The 19,228-nt window shown below is 36.2% G+C and overlaps 2 protein-coding genes across 2 annotated transcripts in view; both read left to right on the top strand.

The window, feature by feature from the left end:
* The window catches only part of LOC148939138 (uncharacterized), a 303,986-nt gene that overhangs the window by 248,447 nt on the left and 36,311 nt on the right, over positions 1–19,228 (top strand). The window lies entirely within an intron of this gene.
* The window catches only part of LOC148939139 (uncharacterized), a 258,930-nt gene that overhangs the window by 212,760 nt on the left and 26,942 nt on the right, over positions 1–19,228 (top strand). Inside the window, exon 16 of the mRNA XM_089107216.1 lies at positions 6,210–6,317. Within this exon, the coding sequence (XP_088963342.1) occupies positions 6,210–6,317 (108 nt within the window). The remainder of the gene's footprint in view (positions 1–6,209; positions 6,318–19,228) is intronic.

Here is a 19,228-nt window from a genome sequence, read left to right on the forward strand (position 1 = left end):
TTTTGTTTGAAAAACTTCTTTTTTGAAGATTTTTTTTTTATTATTATTTTCTGTTCGTTTTCAATTGACATTGCTTTTTTTATCGGAATAAAAAAAAGGAATATTCATAGAGTTTTTTGTTTGGTGGGGAGGGGTCCATCTTATGAATCCAAAATTGTGGCTTGCTATTTACATTTTGGAGAAAAAAAAATTGCAACAAATTATAATAATAGTTTTACTTTGGAACTTTGGATGGATAGTTAAGGCTGATATTATTCAAATAAATGGACTTAAAATCTGCATAAATGTTGGACTTCTATAGTGCCTAAGCCGTCCTGATCCCCCACCATGTTACGACCTTGAATATAGACGAAAATTGATTGACCGTCTCGGTATAAGAATCTTATTGCGTTATATTTTCTTTTAACGGGGTGTTGGTTTAAATAGATGCATTTTGAGCTGATTAATTAACAGGACTTCTTATTTGCTGTTTAAAAAATAAAGATAAAAATACGACGTCAAAGTTTCAACTGAGTCCCTTAATCTATTAATTAATATCCTTAAAGGGACCTATGCTATTGCAGATACTCTCTTTGGATACCTTGGTGCGCATAGTGTTTCGAATTAGTTCAGCATCCCCTTTAAAGTTCCCTGTAAGTTTCAGCTGAATATTCTTAGCCTTACCTGGGATATTGCTGAGACATCCATTTGACAACCTGGATACACATAGTGTCTTTTGATATAGTTCAATATTCTATGAAAGTCTCAACTTAATATCCTTAGCTGTTCCTGAAATTTTGTAGACACGCTATTTTGATAACCTGAATCCACATAGTGTCTTTGGATTCAGTCCAATTCCCCCTCAATATTCTCTGGCAGTTTCAACTTATACCCTTAGCCGTTCCAGAGACATGATGATCCCCCAGCTAAAAAGGGGCGTAGAAGGCGGGCTGGTTGCGGTCTAATCTTTTTCGACTTTTAAAAAGGGCACTACACATTTCGATATCTAATAAGCCCCCTTCGAAGTTTTTACGACCTCTCCTTCCCTGCGAAGTGGCATGAGCGAAAGAAAGCAGAGCCGAAACAGTGATAGCAGAGAACCAGATAGTTCGGTACTACTTTGCATTTGATGTCTTATTTGGACAGGATGTTTTCGTTACATCAAGTTGCTGTAATACCTACTAAGCAGAGTAGTTGACGCGATCGAGGACTGTTGTCATCAAGACTGTAAAACTCAGGCAAAGTCTAAGCAAGAACTTCAGTCTTTGACTGAGAATCTTGATTCATAGTCCCATTAGTCTGAGAGGAGGTAATGGGTGTCCCTTTTGACGATGGTATTGCCTCATTTACTATTCAAAACCAGCTTTTTGTTAAAGCAGTCTGAAGTTTGATGGTGAAATTATTGTTGCATTGTAGTCCAGATTGGCGATCACACGAAGAGGGTCGCTGCAATTTTGTGAGTCGTAGTCGATTGTCTTCACTCTGAGACAAAAGATATCACAGAATGTCTCATCATAAATGATAAGACAGGGACTATTTAGTGATTGCTTGAAATCAAAATTAGATTGAAAAAGATAAACAGCAACCCAGCATTTCTCTTATTTTCCTTCAATGTAATATTTTTCTTCTCCGGCCACATGGAAGTGGTGGACGAAAGTTAATGTTTGTATTCTTTCTGCTAAGTTCTGATAGCCTTCTTACAGTCGATACTTAACCGAGGTTTATCTTTGCTTGATATGAGTATCTTCTTACGTGAAATATGAACTTCGATAGAATCTAACATGACTCATTAATTTGCTTCTGCAACCTTGTCAGGACCTCCCTGGGTAGCAAGGGTACTCGGTTGACCCTCTCTATCCCTGTTATTGTATTATCAAATAACAGCACTTATGCTTAATCGTTGGAAAATTCAAAGATTGCCTCAAGTTATGGCGGCTATTATAAGACAGACTTATTCAGGAGGTTCACTTTGACCCACAGCGCCTCTTTGCCTGAGTCTGGAACGTTTAAGCAAGGTATGTGGAATGTGGCTCTGTATATTCCGTGGCGTTTTGCTAAGGCTTATGTCCACTTGTATGTCCACTTTTTCTTAATTTTAAAGATGAGTAAAATAAAAATAAAAAGGCATAATGAACAAGTCTTTCTCATAAATTGCAATTTAACTTTTCAATTGGAATTTGCTGGAAATGTCCAAATTGCTGAATTGTTCGTTACTTAGAAGGTAAGTTTTTACGCCCTTTTGAAACAATTTATAACTCGGTCAGGATTAAAGGTAAACGCATTTTGAATAGACCAATCGCTAGATCTCTTCGAGTTTTTTCGAACCATATGTGTAACTCATTTTCAGAGAAAAATTGGACTTAAGCCCTTTTTGCAAAACGCCACGCAGTTAACAGTGACACTCCCTCCACCATAGACAACATTCTCTCGGCGCTTTCGATCTCACTAGTATTCATAGATTATTCGTCTATTTTCGTTGTTTTTAGCTGGCATTAATGCTTTTGAATTTGTTTCATCCCCAACACAGTATAAAGATATAGCAGTAAGTTTACCACAGATAATTTCTGGCTCTTCATTCTCGGTGCGAACAAACAGCTCCTCCCACTTATTCTTGCATTAGCGCGTACAAACAGCTCCTCTCATTTGATCTGCCATCAGCGGTCCAATTACCCTGGAACACGTATTTTGGTAGAAACTTTCTCAAAATGCCTTTGAAACCGACTTGAGACTTCGAAACCTTCTTTTAATTCCTAAAAACATCTAATAATAACATTGCACTACTAATTACCGATTTTCATATATGTATTGGAATAAATTAATTTAAAATTAGTTTCTTCAAATTTTAATGTTCCAACGTTGAAGCCAAGTTTCGCGTTCAAGAGAAATCTGACTTGTCTACCCGTGAAAAGATCTAGTGTCGCTTATGTTTATACGTTCTGTGGAGCACTCGCACCTCGGTCCGGGTTTTTATAATGGGTGAGATAGGGAAATATCATACTGCCTATAATTTATATACTGTGATCCCAGATAACTATCTACAGCATCAATTGATCACAGTTAGGCTTTTTGACTTTAATTTTTCAATGTGTTTTTTTTTGTCGCAGTGATACATGGCGATAAATTAGAACACTCCCAAGCAACTCGGCTTAATCGTTAATAAGGACTTGATCGTTTTCTTCGCTTCTCTACAAAACTTCAATGAAGGACTTGCCTGTTTTTGGTGAGACTGGTGAGAACTTTCCCTAAGTAAATCAAGATAATAATATGTTTTTTACTTCATAAAAGTCGTATTTCTTTGTCTTGGGACCAGTTTTACTGTACATTTTTCATAGTTTGGCAACTCTGACTTGAAAAGAACTTGTCCCCTTCTGTTCTCAGTAAATACGCCGTGAAATCGAAAATTTAACGTACCGGGAACGGAGAAAAGAATTTAAACTTAATGGTTCGAACGCAGGGAAATAAAAACCGTCTGAAAATAATGTTGAGTAGGAAATTATCCTTAATACTGTGTTGTTTTTTTTTTTTTGTTTTTTTTTTTGCTCATTTGCATGAACTATAAACGTGTTTCGAAAGTGACTCAACATTAAAGACAGCTCTTTCGGCAGCCAGAAATAAAACTTTTTGGATCATTTAGTTTTAACCACTGTTGTTGGTTGTTACTTGGATTATAGTCAGGTTAGGTCATTATTGTTTCGTTTTCCTTTCTTTTTTCTGCAAACCGGGACTTATCCCGGTTCGATAAGACTAGCCTTTTCATGAGTAAATCAAGAGAATGTTATGCTATTTCTTCTGTTGCAAAAGTATTCGTAATTAATGGCTCGAACTTGAAAAGAATTGCTCACTTCTGTTCTTGGTAAATGCGTCATGAAATCCTGAATAATGATTTGGTTTAAATTATAAATACATTTCAAAGACGAGCTAGCTCAAAAGAAAGCTTTTTAGGGAAGTCAGGAAATACTCTCTTGAACCATTTTATTGTTACCATGGTTGCTACTTGGATTAAAGTTAGTCTCTGGCATCATTTTATTTTTGTTTTTTTGGTGGTTGGGGGGGGGGGGGCAGAGGCTGTTAAAAAAAAAAAAAAAATAATCAAATTGTGCTGAAGGTGTAAGAGTCAAGATATTGGGGAAGGGATGTATGGGTCATAAGGCCAACCCTTGTGTACAAATTTGGTTAATCAAATTTGATATTTGATATTGCCATGGACTGATCCTTTCAAAAGGCAACCTGATAACGTCGGCTGCTATGTTGTTCCACATCATGAAATGTAACGCTTTGTATGCGTTTGGTTATTTGTGTTTAATTCAGTGGCGTCAATTCACAGAATTTTAAAGGTAGGGGAAATGTGTTTTTCTTTTTCTTTTTTTTTGGGGGGGGGGTTAAATTTACTGGTTTTTAATTTATCAGTACTTATATTAAAAAATACGATTTTTAATAACAATACACCAAAAACGTATTTTTCAAAATCTGGGGGCGGGGCAAAAAAACATAGATAAACACAGGTTTCTCTGCTCTCCCCGCACAGACACGTTTATTTAATTCCGTATATTGTTGCATCCCTTTTTTCTTAAAGTAATTTCATAAAAATTACATATTTCCCTCGATTATATTTATATATTATTTTTTGGATATCTTGGCCATAAGCCAAGGGGGGTGCCCGCTTTCCGCCACCTGCTTTACATCTCAGAACACCACGTGTGCTGCAAAGTTTCATCATGCTTGTCATAGTTTCTGTCACGCATGGCAAGGTTTCCGCCGCGATTAACACAATGTTTGCCACGCTAGGCACACTTCCGTGAGGCTTGGCACGCGCCACTTGGTGTACGTTATTTATGAAATTGGGCGCCCCCTAACATTACTCGGTATTTGGTAACGGTGGAAGGCGTTCGTTTCTTTTTTCTCGGGTATGAATTTGAGTTACTTCTCTTGTCGATTTGCTTCTTGTCTTTAACTTTTGATTTTAAGACAGTTCCCGCCACGCTTGGCACACTTCCGTCACGCTTGGCACGCGCCACTTGGTGTGCGTTTTTTTTAATTGGGAGCCCCCTACTGTTACTAGGTACTAGGTAAGCATTTACTAGGTAACGACGAAAGGTGTTCGTTTTTTTTCTTCTCAGGGACGAATGAGTTACTTCTCTTGTCGACTTGCTTCTCGTCTTTAACTTTTGATTTTAAGACAGTTCCCGCCACGCTTGGAACACTTCCGTCACGCTTGGCACGCGCCACTTGGTGTGCGTTTTTTTTTTTATTGTGAGCCCCCTACTGTTACTAGGTACGCCTTTACTAGGTAACGACGTAAAGCGTTTTTTTTTCTTCTTCTTAGTGACGAATGAGTTACTTCTCTTGTCGATTTGCTTCTCGTCTTTAACTTTTGATTTTAAGACGGTTTCCGCCACGCTTGGCACACTTCCTTCACGCTTGGCACACTTCCTTCACGCTTGGCACGCGCCACTTGGTGTGCGTTTTTTTTTTTATTCGGAGCCCCCTACTGTTACTAGGTACAAGGTAATCATTTACTAGGTAACGAAGGAAGGCGTTCGTTTTCTTTCTTCTCAGGGACGAATGAGTAACTTCTCTTGTTGAGTTGCTTCTCGTCTTTAGCTATTGATTTTAAGACTGGGTTGTAAGACGGGTTCAATCCTATTTTAATTTGCATGATTACCTTTGTAATCATGTTACAAGGTAAAAGTGGAAGGCTTTTTGTTTCTTTTTTTCTTTTCTTTTTTGAGGTTGAATTCGAGTTGCTTCTCTTATTGGGTTGCTTTTCTTGTGTCGCTTCTCTTTGGTAAAGACTGCAGAAAGACTGTAGTTGAAACTCGAACTGGAGCCAAAGTGAATATGACCAACAATTAGGTTTTCTACAAACTTCGTTTTAATTCTTAGATCTTTTTTTTCCTTGGTTCTTCATTTATATTGGATTTCATCTTCCTTGGTAAAAAGGAGAAATCTAATTTCGGAAATTCATTTTCCAAGCTTAAACGTATTTTGTTTGTTTTTATTGGTGTCAGCGATTTTGTAAAGAGTAATACATAAAGCTGTGTTTCTTTCTCTTATTTCTTTTCAAATGGAAATAGATTATTCAAGTTTGAATAGCTTTTCCTTTAGGAAATGTAATTTCCCTATACTTCAAAAGTAGATCAATATTTTCCTGAAAAAATGTTTTTATTTAGGATTTTTCGTTTGAAAAGCAAGTGTATTTGATCTTTTACTATGAAATATTTCTTTTGCAGCTTTACGAGGAAGAAAAGGCTGAAAATGAAAGGCTACGAGAAACAGTTCAAGAACTTAGGAGTGAACTTTCGGATGCAAAAGCGAAATTAGAAAGATCTGTTCAAGTGGTGAGTTTTGAAAGGTTATAGTATATGGTTCGATCCCACTCTCCGGGTTATAATGAAAAAGAGGTGAAGATGACTAGGCCACGTTTTCCGGATGAAGTATAACCGATTGCCAAAGATAATGCATTTTCACCGTACGTCTAGGGCCAGACGAATAGCATTTCGTCCCCAAGTGAGCCGGGAAGGTGTCATATGGGTTCCAGACGTCTACCCCCTCCCGGAAAATACTTCCCCGTGGAAAATACCCCTCCCCACCGGAAAATACATCCTTGCTGAAAGGAAATTATTCCCAAAAAATACCCCCCCGCTGAAAATTCCCCTGAACAATCCCCCCCCCCATTGCAGAAAACTCCCCTGCGAAAAATGTCCGTATGTTTCCAAATAACGAATACTATCTATAAGTAATTGACAAATTACAAAACTTAAAAAGGCACTTGAACATCTACAATGGGGTTTTCTGATTGTTTTGTAGTTTGGGAGGGAGGGATATACCTCAAATTATGCATTTTAATGCCAAAACATCCCAGCTCTCATTGACCCATCAGATAAATACAGAATTAGTTCTAAGGGAGAGACCAGGAGAGGGTGGAGGTAGAAATTGATGTATAATCCCCAGGCCCGTGACCAGAACTTTTTCGGGTGGGGGGGGGGGTACAAAGGTAACTTTAAAAAACGCATCAAAATGTGAAATTGATATCTACTCCCTTATGATTTCTGGGAATATTTCTGGTGTACGCTGTTATTATGAAGGTAAAGAGTAACGTTAAACCCCAAAATGAGCAGAGTTTATTCCATATAGGAGGGGGAATGCCCCTTCCTCATCCACACCTCAAACTCGTGGTCGCAGGAACTTCGGAGGGTGCTTATTAGATCAGAAATTGAGAGTTCAAATCCTTTTTTTATAAGTCAAAAGTGATAGGAGATTAACCAGCCACGGGGGAGGAGGAGTATTTTCCAGGGGGTATTTTCCGGGGGGGGGGGGGGGAGCAAACGCCGGCCACCGTCACATGGAAGGATTTGAAGAAGATCGGAACTTCATGGGAGGGGGTGAGGAGTGGAGCTTTGAATAGATTGCGGTTGAAAGCAGTGCGCGTAACTGACAGTGTGCGGAATTGTGCTGGCCTCAAACGGATTCGTGCTGCAGCGAGCTGTTGGTAGTAGTGGTAGTATTAAAGTTTAACAGAGTTTAAGGGACTTATGTGTCAGTTTGGAGGGATGTAGGGGGCTACTATAACTAAAATCTTATTTTTCTGGGAATTCCGTAGTCAAGCATAATACACAGATATCCTGCAATAAATTGGTATCCAGCTAGACTTTAATATATATAATAATTTAGATTTATTATATATTATATTATGCAAATTCTAATTGACTTTCTAATATATTACCGGAATATAGCTTCTATCAGCCTGGCGTTAGCATTGTTAAATATTAAATTTCAACACTGAATGTAAATCACCAACTATTATTAAAATCAAATAATAGCAACAATTTATTTTAAAAAATAATAGTTTAAATATCCAGCAAAAATTATAATTAATAATAAAAAATGTAAAAAGAAACAAACTTGGTTGCCATCAGACACTGAGTGTTTAAAAGCTAATTTGTGTCTTTCTTACGTGTGTTTTGTTAGAAGTCACTGTCTAGAATAAATCATTGTGGACCAATCACAACTGTTTATTAAAAAAGTAAGCAAGTTATGATTGGCTGAAATTTATCTTATCTAGATAATGATGTCTTGCTATGCGCTTGTGTGAATTCGGCTTAAGTAAACTTGACACATAATTTCGCCATTTTTTCAACCATATAATTATTTAATTATTAACTAATAATTATTTAATTATTAACTAATAATTATTTAATTATTAACTAATAATTAACCTTTATAACTAACGTTAATAATTAGGAACTAATAATTATTATTTATTTATTAACAATCGGGCTAATATCAGGTTGTATTTTGAACCAATCAGAACTGTTTATAAAGAAGAAAACAAGTTATGATTGGTCGAAATGGATTTTATCCAGACAATGATATCTTGCTAAGCACTTGTGTGGATTCAGCTTAAGTAAACTTCACACATAATTTTGCCATTTTTTCAACCATATAATCATTTAATTATTAACTAATAATTAACCTTCATAACTAATGTTAATAGTTAGGAACTAATAATTATTATTATTTATTAGCAATCGGGCTAATATCACGTTGTATTTTGAACCAATCAGAACTGTTTATAAAGAAGAAAACGAGTTATGATTGGTCGAAATGGATTTTATCCAGACAATGATATCTTGCTAAGCACTTGTGTGAATTCAGCTTAAGTAAACTTAACACATAATTTTGACATTTTTTAACTCTGTAATTAGTTAATTATGAACTAATAATTTACTTTTATTATTAACGGTAATTACTAATAACGAAAAATTATCATTATTTACTAATAATTGACGTAATACCAAGTTGTTTTACTCCATTCTTTTTAAAAAAAATTGAATAATTTCAGTATAATTCATGTTCTTTTTTTCTTTATTATCATTATTATAATTAATTTTGAAACGGGCTTATGGTCTCCAATTAAGTTTTTCAGGCCTGTTTTCAATGGGCTTGTTCAAATAGACTTATTGGTGATACGGTGCGAACGGAGCATCTTTAATTTATATGTAGTTTATAAATATTTTATAATTTATATATAATAATTTATTATATTTATACATAATCTATCTACCAAAAGGTGGTAAGTTTTTATTCTACTAATCGAATCAATTAAACTTTTAAGATTGTACTAATGGGGCTCATGTTGTCATTTCAATATATTACAAACGTTAAATTAAAATTAGGTAATTATGTTTTATTTCATTATACAGATGAAAAACAAACGTACATAATTTTTCAAACAGTTCGTGGTAACGAACTGTAAGTAAGGAGCGACCCGGCTCAATGGTAACCGAAACTGTAGAAAACAGAATTTTGATACCAATAGATGCATCAAAAGAATTAGATTTTAATGCTGATTTCAAATATATAAGTTTCATCAAGTTTAGTCCTACCTTTTAAGTTACGCGCCTGAGAAAATTTGGCTGATTTTCGAAAAAAAGGGAAAAGACCCCTTAAAAGTTATATAACCCTAATGAAAATCACACCATCATATTCAGCGTATCAGAGAACCCTACTGAGGAGGTTTCAAGCTCCTATATACAAAAACTTTGAATTTTGCATTTTTTGCCACAAGAAAGATCACGGATGCGTGTTTATTTGTTTGTCGTTTTTTTTGTTTTTTTATTCCAGGGGTGATCGTATCGACCCAGTGGTCCTAGAATATCGTGGGAGGGCTCATTCGAACGGAAATTAAAAGTTCTACTGCCCTTTTTAAGTGACCAAAGAAAAGGGAGGGCAACTAGGCCCCCTCCCACGCTCATTTTTTCCCAAAGTCACCCGATCAAAATTTTGAGATTGCTATTTTGTTCAGCATGGTCGAAAATATGATAACTAGGTCTTTTAGGATGACTTAATCCCCCCAAAGTCCCCGGGGGGAGGGCTGAAAGTTATGAACTTTACCCAATGTTAGTAGTAACCGTATAATAGATTAAAACCCTACCCGCAAACTTACGCCTGAGGCAGCGGGTATGCGTGTAGGTTTTCAACGAATTGGGGTTACCAGGGTCATTAGCAAAGAGGTATCATTTCTATAGAAGCTATAGTAATTTAAAATATCATGTAGAATTTGCTTGAAGGTATATACTTTGCGTACGTGCCCATACCAAACAGGTTGGTTATAATCTGGTCTGCTTCAAGTTTTTTCTGGCACAATTAACTGAATTTCTATTTCATGATAAACAAGTTTTTTTTTAGGTTACATCCGTGTCGGAAAAACCGGTGTATCTTTTTTAGAAGGTAATTATTTTTGTATATATTCAAGTTTCAAATTAGATACCTCAACAGTTTGGAATAGTTTATTGAACATAACACAACTGACATTTTTTGTAATTACATAGAAAATGGATAATTCAAAGCAATTTCTGGTGAGTATAAATTTTCTCATTATTATAATAAAAAAATAAATTATCTTATCATTAATTTAAGGAAGAAATTATTTCCTAACGCTTTAAATAAGTTCAATTAAATAATTATAATTATTTTTTTCTTTTGATCTTAAAACTAAAAATAATTATAAATTTTTTTTACTCTTACGGCGGCTTTTTTTTTTTTTTTTTTTTTTTTTTGGGTTGTTTTTGAAAATACTTCCCGGCCAGTCTGCATTTAAGGTTTTATTTTTATCATGAACAGTTAACCTTTTTAGGGATGTTTTTGAAAAAAGTGCTTAGCTCTATTGAAAAAAAAAAAAAGTTTTGAACTAATTTAAATTCCTAACATAAAATTAATTATTTTCCAAAACCAAAAATGCATTTTTTTTTTCAAGGAAGTTGAAACATTAAATACCCCCCCTTCTGAAAAGAGGTCAAGATATAGCGAAGGTGTACTAATGCAAGCTACAAGACCTTCAGTTATCAAATTCGCTACTAGAACTACACAAGACCAGCCAATGCCTGCGAATCTTTTAATGACAGGGACCTCTGACCCCCGTGTTAGCTCCATATCAGCTGGAAGGAACTTGAAAAGGGAGTGGACTGCCTTATATAATGCCTCAGCTCAACCTACTGAAGATTGTGACCTTAACCCCCTCAAGTATTACAAAGGAGTTCAGATATAAAAGTCCAATCGGAATTTGTAAGTATATACATATTTTTTTTTCTATCCCTATTTTCAAAAAATAAGACAAAATTTTCTCAGGGGCATAGCTTTTTAAAAACTTAAAATTTGTTTCTAAGCTATTTCATTTTCTTTCATTAACCAAATTAGCTGGAGTATATAAAGTAATGCTTATCATGCATTTCTATAACAAAAAAAAAAACAATCCCTCGTAACTTATAAATATTTTGCTTTATAATTAATTTTTAATTTTAGAAAAAAAAACTAACTATTTGAAAAAAACTAAAGTGAAAACAATTGATAATATAAAGTTAAAGCGCACTTTTAGACTGGTATTTTCGTGCCTAATGCATTTGAATACATCCGCTATAATTATCAGATCTATCAATCCGATATGAATTCTAAGTAGGGTCGTATGCAAATTGGACTTTAAATACCAAGATGTATATCTTCAATAAGCAATTTACACAGGGAAAAAGGTTTTTTTGATAATTTCCAAATATGTCTTCGCGGTAGTGTTAAGAAACATTATTTGGGTGAAGGCGTTTTTGATCATTTCATTGAAACACTTAGGTGTTTACGAAAAAGAATTTGAGGTTGTTCTATTTGAAAAGTGTTGTGAAGTCCAATACCCCATCCCCCTAACTCGAAAGGGTATCGATCCTCCTACATCGAAGGAAGCTCCCGGTTCCCAAGGGTCCTCCCCGGGAGAGGGGAGGGGAGGGAGGGTTCTAAAAAGGACCATCCAACATTTTAATTGCACTTTAATTGTTGATATGGATGGAGAAAAGAGTTCTTCTCTCTCTTACAAGCATTTATTTAGCCCAGGTCAACTTCAAACAAATCCGTTGGCAAAATACACAGGAAAATACGGATTATTGAGAAGGTAGCACCATCAACCACCGACATATGGAGTTTATACTTTTAAAAAAAATACAAAGTTCAATATTCGAAGCTAGCTTCAGCAGGAGCTTAGGATAGTAGTGGTGACAAATTAGATATAAGGAGCAAGTGCCCCCCTATTATTGAAAAAATACCTTTTTGTTGTATTTATATTTTTAAAAAAAATGCAAAGTTAAATCTTCTAAACTCTCTTCAACAGGAGCTTAGGATAGTAGTGGGGGCAATTGCCCCCCTCTTTTTTAAAAAAAACATTTTTTTTAAATTTATAATTTATATAGATAAAAAGTTCAATATTTTAAGCTAGCGTCAGAAGTAGCGTAGGATAGTAGTGGTGACAATTGAGATATAAGGGGCAATTGCCCCCTATTTAAAAAAAAAAAAAAAAAAATACCTTTTTTTTTGGCATTTATACTTTAAAAAAAAATACAAAGTTCAATATTCGATGCTATCTTCAGCAGGAGCTTAGGATAGTAGTGGTGACAATTGAGATATAAGGAGCAATTGCCCCCTATTTTTGAAAAAATACCTTTTTGTGTCATTTATACTTTTTAAAGATAAAAAGTTCAAGATTGGAAGCTATCGTCATCAGGAGATTAGGATATTAGCGGGGCTCAAACAATCTAATTTTAATAAATTTTTTCATTTTTGTTTAAAAAAAAAAAATTTTTGGAAAAAAAAAATTATTTTTTTATAATAAAAAGAATAATATTTCATTAAAAAAAAAAAAAAAAAAAAATATATTTTTTAACATGTTCAGTTTACATTATGAATTACATAAGAGAATGTAACTTTTTTTTTCTTCTTTTAATTGTTCAGGTGATAGTGTGACAATGACTATGAGAAATTGACAAAGTTTATTAACTATAAAAAAATTTACATAAAAAATAAAACTTTTTTTTTCTACAGATTAAAAATATAACACCACCACCAGCGACACCATTGAGTGATGAAGCAACTATATTTACAGGACCAATTCTGTCACCACCAACGGAGTTCCGTGATGAACCTATACTGGTCCTAGAGAATATGGAGTGGGAAAGTGGCTTCCTTAACGATGTTTTTGGGGAAATGGCCAGCCTGGAGGACTTAAGCTGTGATATTGACATGGTTGAGGATCCGGGGTGGACAGATAGTTTCATACGTGAATATTTAGATGATGATGTTACAAGTAAATCTGAACCGGGTCCTCATAACGAAATTAGATCAGAGGACAATACAGGCTGGCTTGACCAATTGTCCCCAAACACATTGGAATATGTGCTGGGGGACCTCATGCCACACCCCCCCAATATGATTGAACAGACTGGGAGTGGTGCTATTGACAATTCTCTGTCACCCCCCACCACTCCACTTAATGCTATAGATAGAAGTAGTAGTAATACAACAGCAACAGTATCCCCTCTTCCGGATTTTTTTCTCTCCAACTCTGCCTTGCATCACACACTGGTCTACAGGGCCAAATTCGGTGACCCTTTCAACTCTCTAGTGTCGGGGGATATAATACCAGATCCCCTGGCCATTACACATTCATATACTGATAAGATTCGAGCCATTCTTGAACAACAAATGGGGGTGTGGGGGGTGGGGGTCAGTTTAAAAGCATCAATAGCACTAAAAATATTTTTTTTAAATGAAAGTGCGGGTGAGATGTATTCGAAAGACTTGCACACAGAGAGGTTGGCAATACACCCGCATTTATCCAATTTTGGGGAGGTTTTTCTACATTGGGCCAATAGTATTCAAAGTACGGGGTAAAATTATAACGAGGGGGGTTGTGGATCTGTGGTTTTATTTATATAAATTTTAATTGTTAAAATCTGTTGGTTTAAAAAGGATTTTTTTGTACGAGGTGGGCTGGGGGGCGGGAGGCCAATTTAATAAAAATATCATTCAGATTTAGAGGGGTGTAGGGGGATAAAACGAATCTGTTTCGATACGAGGCTGCAGTGTTTCAAGTATGCGTTTTTAATTGCGGCATACAGACCACTTCAAAAAGACGCCACTAAGAAAAAGTTGGACAAAATGGCACTTAATGGTAGGGAAGGTTCAAAGTTCCCAAAAGTAAATTTTAATTGTTTAAATGGTCAATTTCCCGTGACACTAAAAGGAATAGATATTTTTGAGCGGGCTAATACACATTTAAGGATTGGTGTCACTGTTCTACAGCATGAACCAGAATTTGAGGAGGTTCAGCGTTTCGATAAGACGAGGGTATTATTACCAGTGCGAGCTCCTTCAATTGAATCAGTAAAACATTGGGTGTGGCTTCTATACACCCCATCCAAAGACTCCAATTCAATTGGTCATTTCAGTCCGATAACGGATATTAGTAGGGTTCTATGTGAGGGTAAAAAGGGAAAAGGTCTTTGTTATTACTGTCCAACATGCCCCTCAAGATTTAGCTCTGATTTAAAATGAAAGCATAACCTGAAACACTGTAAACGTCATGGATACCAGGCTGCGGAGACGGTAAGCGGAGATAGAGCGATCTTACGTTTTAAAAATTTTCAAAACACGCTCCTGCAGAGCAATAAGATCACTTTGGACTGCGAGGCTAAGCTGACAGACGTGTGCGATCCGTCAAATTTAAATCATGTTAAAATACATGAAGCCATAGGGGTCTCTTACGCTCACGCGCAACGAGATTCCAATAATACCATGCAAGTGCTGGAGGTAGTTGAGATGTTGAGTGACGGTGAAGACTGCATGCGCTCGGCATTGGTCAGTCTAGTCAAAAAAGCGAACGCTGCAATTTCGCGCCTTCGTTATACAAACTATCCTATGGTCCTATCACCAGATGACATAGTGGCCATTAAAAATCGTAAACTGTGGTGTTTTTGCAAAGTAGAATTTGATGATGGTGTTGGGACTGGGTGGAGGCGGAAGGCGATCGACCCTAATCATTTGTGGCAGGAACTTACATCGGGGGAGAGTAAATTTAGAGGGTTATCACACCAGTCATGCAATTTAAACGTTAGACAACAATATTTCGTACCTGTTTTTATACACAATTCCAATTATGACTTAAAGTTTGTTCTTCCGGCGTTGGCCCGAATTGTCAAGGGGGGAAATGTTGATCACGCATGGATAGATGGTTCTTTTTCCTATAATATCATACCCAAATCATCGTAGAAGCTACTGCTGCTAGAATACATTTTGAAAACAGTTGACAGAGGTAGCACGTACCTCAATAAAATACGTTTTTTAGACTCATTCAGTTTCTTCTCCGAGTCCTTAATTCAATTGATCCGGGTACAGAAAAGTGACAATTTTAATAGCTTCCCTCTCCTCAAACAGTGCTTCTCCGATAATGAAATGTATCATTTATTGACGTGTAAGGGTATATATCCATATTATTAGTATAACTCGAGATCGATGCTAGATGAGATGTCATTACAACTCATTGAAGCCTTTTAAAAGTCTCTTGCTGAAAGTGTGTACACCACCAGTGACTAGGAATTTTCTCAGAGGGCTTTGGTCAAGGGTGGGTGTAAAATTGGGTGGGATTATTGTAAACTACACTTGGTTAGTGACGTACTCACTCTTCTGGACATTGTGTGCAAAAATACGAATAAAATCTATGGGGAATTTGTGTTGGATTTAGGTTATTATTTTTCCACTCCCCATTGTGTGATGGACTTGATACTTAAAATCAGCAAAGAAGAAATAGGTCTGATCACCGATGTGGACCAGCATCTGTTTGTAGAGAGATCAATGTGGGGGGGGTCTGTTTTTCACGGGGATCGTATCATGAAAACTGATCCGAGTGGACAGCACACCGATGAAAAGTCGGACGCAGTTTTTTTGGATATGAATTCTCTGTACCCATCGGCAATGCCTCACTACTGTTTGCCGTGTGGCAATTATAAATGGCTTGACAATCACTGTGCTTCGAATTTCCCCGACATTGCCAGTGTTGAGGAGAATGGGGCACAGAGATGGTTTTTTGAAATTGACGGTGAAATACCCATGGAAATACATGACTCGGTAAAAGACTTTGTTTTTCCGTGCATAAATAGACCGGTTGGTAGGGACTCTCTGAGCCCCTACAATTTATCTTTAGTAGAGGACGGGAGTATGCACTGGGTCCCTTCAAAACAAAAACTAATAGCCGATCTCAACCCGAAACAGAATATCGTTGTACATCACGTGCTATTGAAATGGATGGTGTCCAATGGTTTCAAAGTCACAAAGATTCATAGAGCCCTCCAATTTGATCAAAAGCCCTACATGAAAACGTTTATTGACACCTTTGTCAGTAAACATTCAGAAGCGAAAACGAAGGTTGAAAAAGAAGTCTGTAAACCCATTTTGAACTCGGCCTTCGGTAAAATACGCGAGAGCGTACGACACAGAAGTCGATGTGACACTGTAACCAACCCCAGAGATTGTGCTCGAATCATTGCAGATCCAAACTTCACGTCGTTCACAATCATAGACTCCAATATGGTTCTCCTACATCGCAAGAAAAGAAACATTGTATTGAATAAAAATATTGCAGGCGGAAGTGCAATAACTGAAATATCCAAGAAACTCATGTTGTCATTTTATTATAATGTATGCAAGGTACAGGGGCCGATTGAGGGACAAGTTCAAGTGTACTACGGGGACACTGATTCACTCCTGTTAAAAGTCAAAACTGAAAATCTATTGAATGATTTGGAAAATGGCGAGTACATTAGCTCACGAATGGACTACACTAACTGGGATGAATCCCTCTACCCAGAGCTAGTGAAACACCAGGCCCCAAATCAATTGTTAATGTTAAAATCTGAAACGGGTAGCGATCAGATATCCAGTGGTGTGTTTCCTGGTCCGAAGGTATACTGTGTGGAAACGCACAGTAAGGATATCAAACAAGTTTGTAAGGGGGTACCTACACAATTTGTAAAAAATAATTTTGCCATGAGTGTGTATAGAAACTGTGTGGAACGTAGTTTAGTGCCAAGGGCGACAGTCATGGCGATTCGCTCTTTACAATTTAAAAACTACCCAGTTAGAGTAGAGAAAAACGCCATGTCTGCCATATCGGAAAACGTATTTGTAGTTGAGTATGTTGTTATGTTTTTGCAAAAGTTTCTTTTTTTATTTAAATCCCTAGTTGATTTTAATGTGAACATAAAAAAAAAAGTTATAAAAAAATTAAAATAAATTCACAAAAAAAAAAAGGATATATGGGGGGTGAGGTTTTTTTGGGTATGTAGGTTTTTTTTTAAATTTTTTTTTTTCTATAACACAAAATTTTCTATGTGTGTGTGTGTGTGTGTGTGTGTTTGCCAGGCTTATCACTTGAAAGTATAAAATGTCGGCCCCGGCTCGGGCCCCGCCCAGCGGGCCCCCGGCGCCCCGCCGTTCCCGGCCCGCCCCCGGCCCCGCCACGCGCCCCTCCCCGGGGGGGGAGGGGGGGCCCCCAAAAATATAAAGGGTGTAAATAAACGTTTATTCTATTTCAAGTGCGCATTACTCCAATAAATGTTGTATTTTTTTATAAATAAATAAACAGAAAAAAAAAAGTGTATTTATTTAAGTGTTTGTTTTTTTTTTTTTCTTGTGGTTATTTTAATGTTGTATTTTTTTTTATAAATAAATTAAAAAAAAAAGTTTATTTTTTTTTTATTAATGTTTAATTTGCCTTTTTCAATGTAGTATTTTTTTATTTAAAGTATTGTCACCTTTTTTATTTATATAATAAAAGAAAATGTTATTCTTTATTCTTATTCTTATTCTCGTTATTATTCTTGAGCGGAGTAGTAGTAGTAATAGGGAAATTATTTAGTTATCAGACAGCCATAGTCTACGGTTAGTTGTCCAGGTAAACTGTTGAAGGGAACATGTATCAATTTAAAACACCATTCAGATCGTTTCTGTGTGGACCGTCAATGTCGGGCAAAACAACACTCTTAACTAAAATATTTAAAAATTGTGATAAAATGTTTGTGGAAAAGCCGAAAAAAATCTACTATTGCTATAGTATATGGCAGGAGTCATATGATAAAATAAAAGCAATTGCTGCCACGACAGGGTTGGTGCAGATACAATTCATACAGGGACTTGATGTTTTCAACATTATTGAACAAAACTCTTGGTTGATCATTGACGATCTGGCTGAATCTATTGAACAATGGTCCCAGGAAATGCTACAACTGTTCACTGTTTGCTCTCATCATGAACAGATTTTCGTTACTCTGGTTCTACACAATCTCTTTCATCAGAGAAAATGTATACGAACACTTGCATTGAACTGTACCTACTATATCATCTACAGAGTTGTTCGTGATTCTAGCTCGCTAATAACTCTCAATACACAAATCTATCCGGGGGCCCCCAAATTTCTACTCTCCGCATACAATCATGCAACTAATAAACCCTACGGCCACATCCTATTGGATCTTAATCAAAATACACCCGAGGATCTGCGTGTCGTCACAGATATTTTTGACAATGAGATTACAATATATCTCCCCGTGAACACTAAAAAGACCTATTAGTCACTATCATGACACTGAAGAAACTACATGAAAATTGACATCTGTTTTCAGTTCTAAGCACTTCAAAACCTCCGCTTAGGAAAGCAATACTCAAACACGGTATTGACAATGATTTCATTAATCTAACATCCGAACTTTGTTTAAATTTGACCGAGGGTAATGTTCAAGTGCCAGAAGTAGTTAAGCAACAGGCAAAGAAACATCTTTCTATTGTACGTACAGGGGCATATAAACAGAAAGAAATAATTTCAAAAGTAAACGACTTCTTCGGGCGGGTGGTATCTTTTTCACACTTTTACTGACAATAATTGCAGGACTTGTAAACAGTTTTCTCTAAAAGAGAGAAAGAGAATGTCAAAACCCTATAACTTTACTCCAATAGAACTCGCTCTCTCACCCCTGTAGCACTTTGAGAACACTCTGAGTAAAGTCCTTGACAATGAAAATATTGAGGATGATAAAAACTGCTTTTACTTTAAGATGTACTTCGCCGAGTGGACACACATAGTCCCTATTTGTCAAAGTACACTGCTGCTGCTGATTCAAAGCAGGAAAACTATTCTCAGCTGTCGTGTGGGTTAAACATTTGGCATCAGTTGTTAAGTTTGTCGTTTTTTTTTACATTGGTCAATAAAAGGACCACAAATTAGGTCGACCAAAGAACACGACCCAGCGAATCGATACTGTCCCGATGTAACCTAAAAGATTTTATCAACGGTACTAGGGTTTTCCGACGGGGCAATAGCTCTACTCCAATTGATTTAATCTGTGATATGGTAACAAATCGTAAAGGACTATTATCATTTGACACT

Source organism: Artemia sp. Qi Xiang Cuo, chromosome 21 (assembly GCF_049724085.1).
Source record: "Artemia sp. Qi Xiang Cuo chromosome 21, ASM4972408v1, whole genome shotgun sequence".
NCBI lineage: Eukaryota > Metazoa > Arthropoda > Branchiopoda > Anostraca > Artemiidae > Artemia > Artemia sp. Qi Xiang Cuo.